This window comes from Histoplasma capsulatum, genomic scaffold (assembly GCF_000149585.1).
Source record: "Histoplasma capsulatum NAm1 scaffold_195 genomic scaffold, whole genome shotgun sequence".
In the NCBI taxonomy this organism is placed as follows: Eukaryota; Fungi; Ascomycota; class Eurotiomycetes; order Onygenales; family Ajellomycetaceae; genus Histoplasma; species Histoplasma mississippiense.
This window is the reverse complement of record NW_001813787.1, coordinates 1-1357: the sequence shown is the minus strand read 5'-3', so window position 1 is coordinate 1357 and position 1357 is coordinate 1. Positions and strand designations below refer to the sequence as shown.

Genomic DNA, 1357 nt, shown 5'->3' with positions numbered 1-1357 from the left:
AGGACTGCTTGGGATACCATGAAAGGGCCATATGGACTGGGCCCCGTGAATCGTTTAATCCTCGCGCCCAGGGTATTCACCTCAATGGATCCGTAAGTAGTCTTTTAGCTGATCAATAAAAAAGAGGACTGTTCTCAAAATTTTGCTTTAGAGGGTGCGAGATATGACATATGCTGCCCAGAGGCCAGAGCAGATCCACCGATTTCGCATGTTCCAGTTCCTCTTTGCTACAACAATAGTACATGAGGCAGGTGCTCACCTATTCATCACCTACATGACCAATGGGCGTGTATATACGCCTCCCCAAATCACAGCCCCTGGCTTTGGAACACGACTTGTAGGCGAGTCTGGTCGGTTTTACGAACTTGTTTTGTTCGGTGGAACAATCGAGTTTTATCGAGATAGCCAACAGGACGACCGGCAGGTACGGTTTGTTTCCCATCCGATATTATTGGTTTCCAATTGACATGAGCTATAGGCGGGCGTCCCCCACCAAATAGATGCTGATGAAAGAGCCTGGAGAATATCCCCGGTATTTATTAATGCGGTGTGTCGCTATGGTATGTTTTAAAATTCTCAGCTACAACTCTTCCCTTTCTCTTTCCGCCAACAGAAGATCTAAAAAGAGCTACCGTCCTTGAGGGCCATGTATGTATGTACGTACATTATTCAATTGAGCCTGGGGAGGGTGCTGCTAAGGGCCGTTTTTCTTACTTAGAGTTCACTTTTCCCTTCATAAGGGAAGGTGGGGCGATTGATCCTAGCGCCATGGGCCGCAACGCTATCTCAGCAACGCGCTGTTCGACCAACCCTTGCTCAGTTCCGCGGCCACCAGGTAAATTTTGCTCAGGTCAAACAAGTTCCATTCAATCCTGCGACAAATCTTAGCGTGATTGTCGTTTAGGATGTCTTACTTATTGTTGTGGCAATATATTTTCTTACACTTTCTCATTCAATGATATCCACATTTTTGTTATGGTAGCGTATCCAGAGGGTTTCGGGATTCGGGAACAATATCACAGCGTGTCAACATAAGAAGGTATTCGAATTTGCTTTAACTTATGTCTAGAGATCAATCATCATCGCATAGATGCCTAACTAAGCAGATTCAGGACATGATCTTAATAGCTGACGCAGCTGACGCACTTGATGCGAAATGTATTAATTTTATTTCCCGCCATTCCCTTTCATTAATGTTATCAGTTGGAAAATGATAGATATCTAAGAAATAGGTCCCGCAGTAACAGCGGGCCGCCTAAGAGAACCCTCAACAGAAAGAAACCTGCAGATATTATGGCGGCAAAACTTAAAATAAAAAGGAAACAGGCAGGCATTTGCAATGACAATAAGAATATCC

The 1357-nt window shown here is 44.5% G+C and overlaps 1 protein-coding gene across 1 annotated transcript; it reads left to right on the top strand.

Annotated features, from left to right (window-relative positions):
• Positions 1–18: 18 nt before the first annotated feature.
• HCAG_09307 (predicted protein) lies at positions 19–904 on the top strand (the record flags this gene model as incomplete). The annotated part of the gene is made up of 4 exons (XM_001535724.1): positions 19–92; positions 154–424; positions 479–560; positions 741–904. 4 exons carry the CDS (start codon positions 19–21, stop codon positions 902–904), a joined length of 591 nt encoding a protein of 196 aa, XP_001535774.1.
• Between the last annotated feature and the right edge of the window lie 453 nt (positions 905–1357).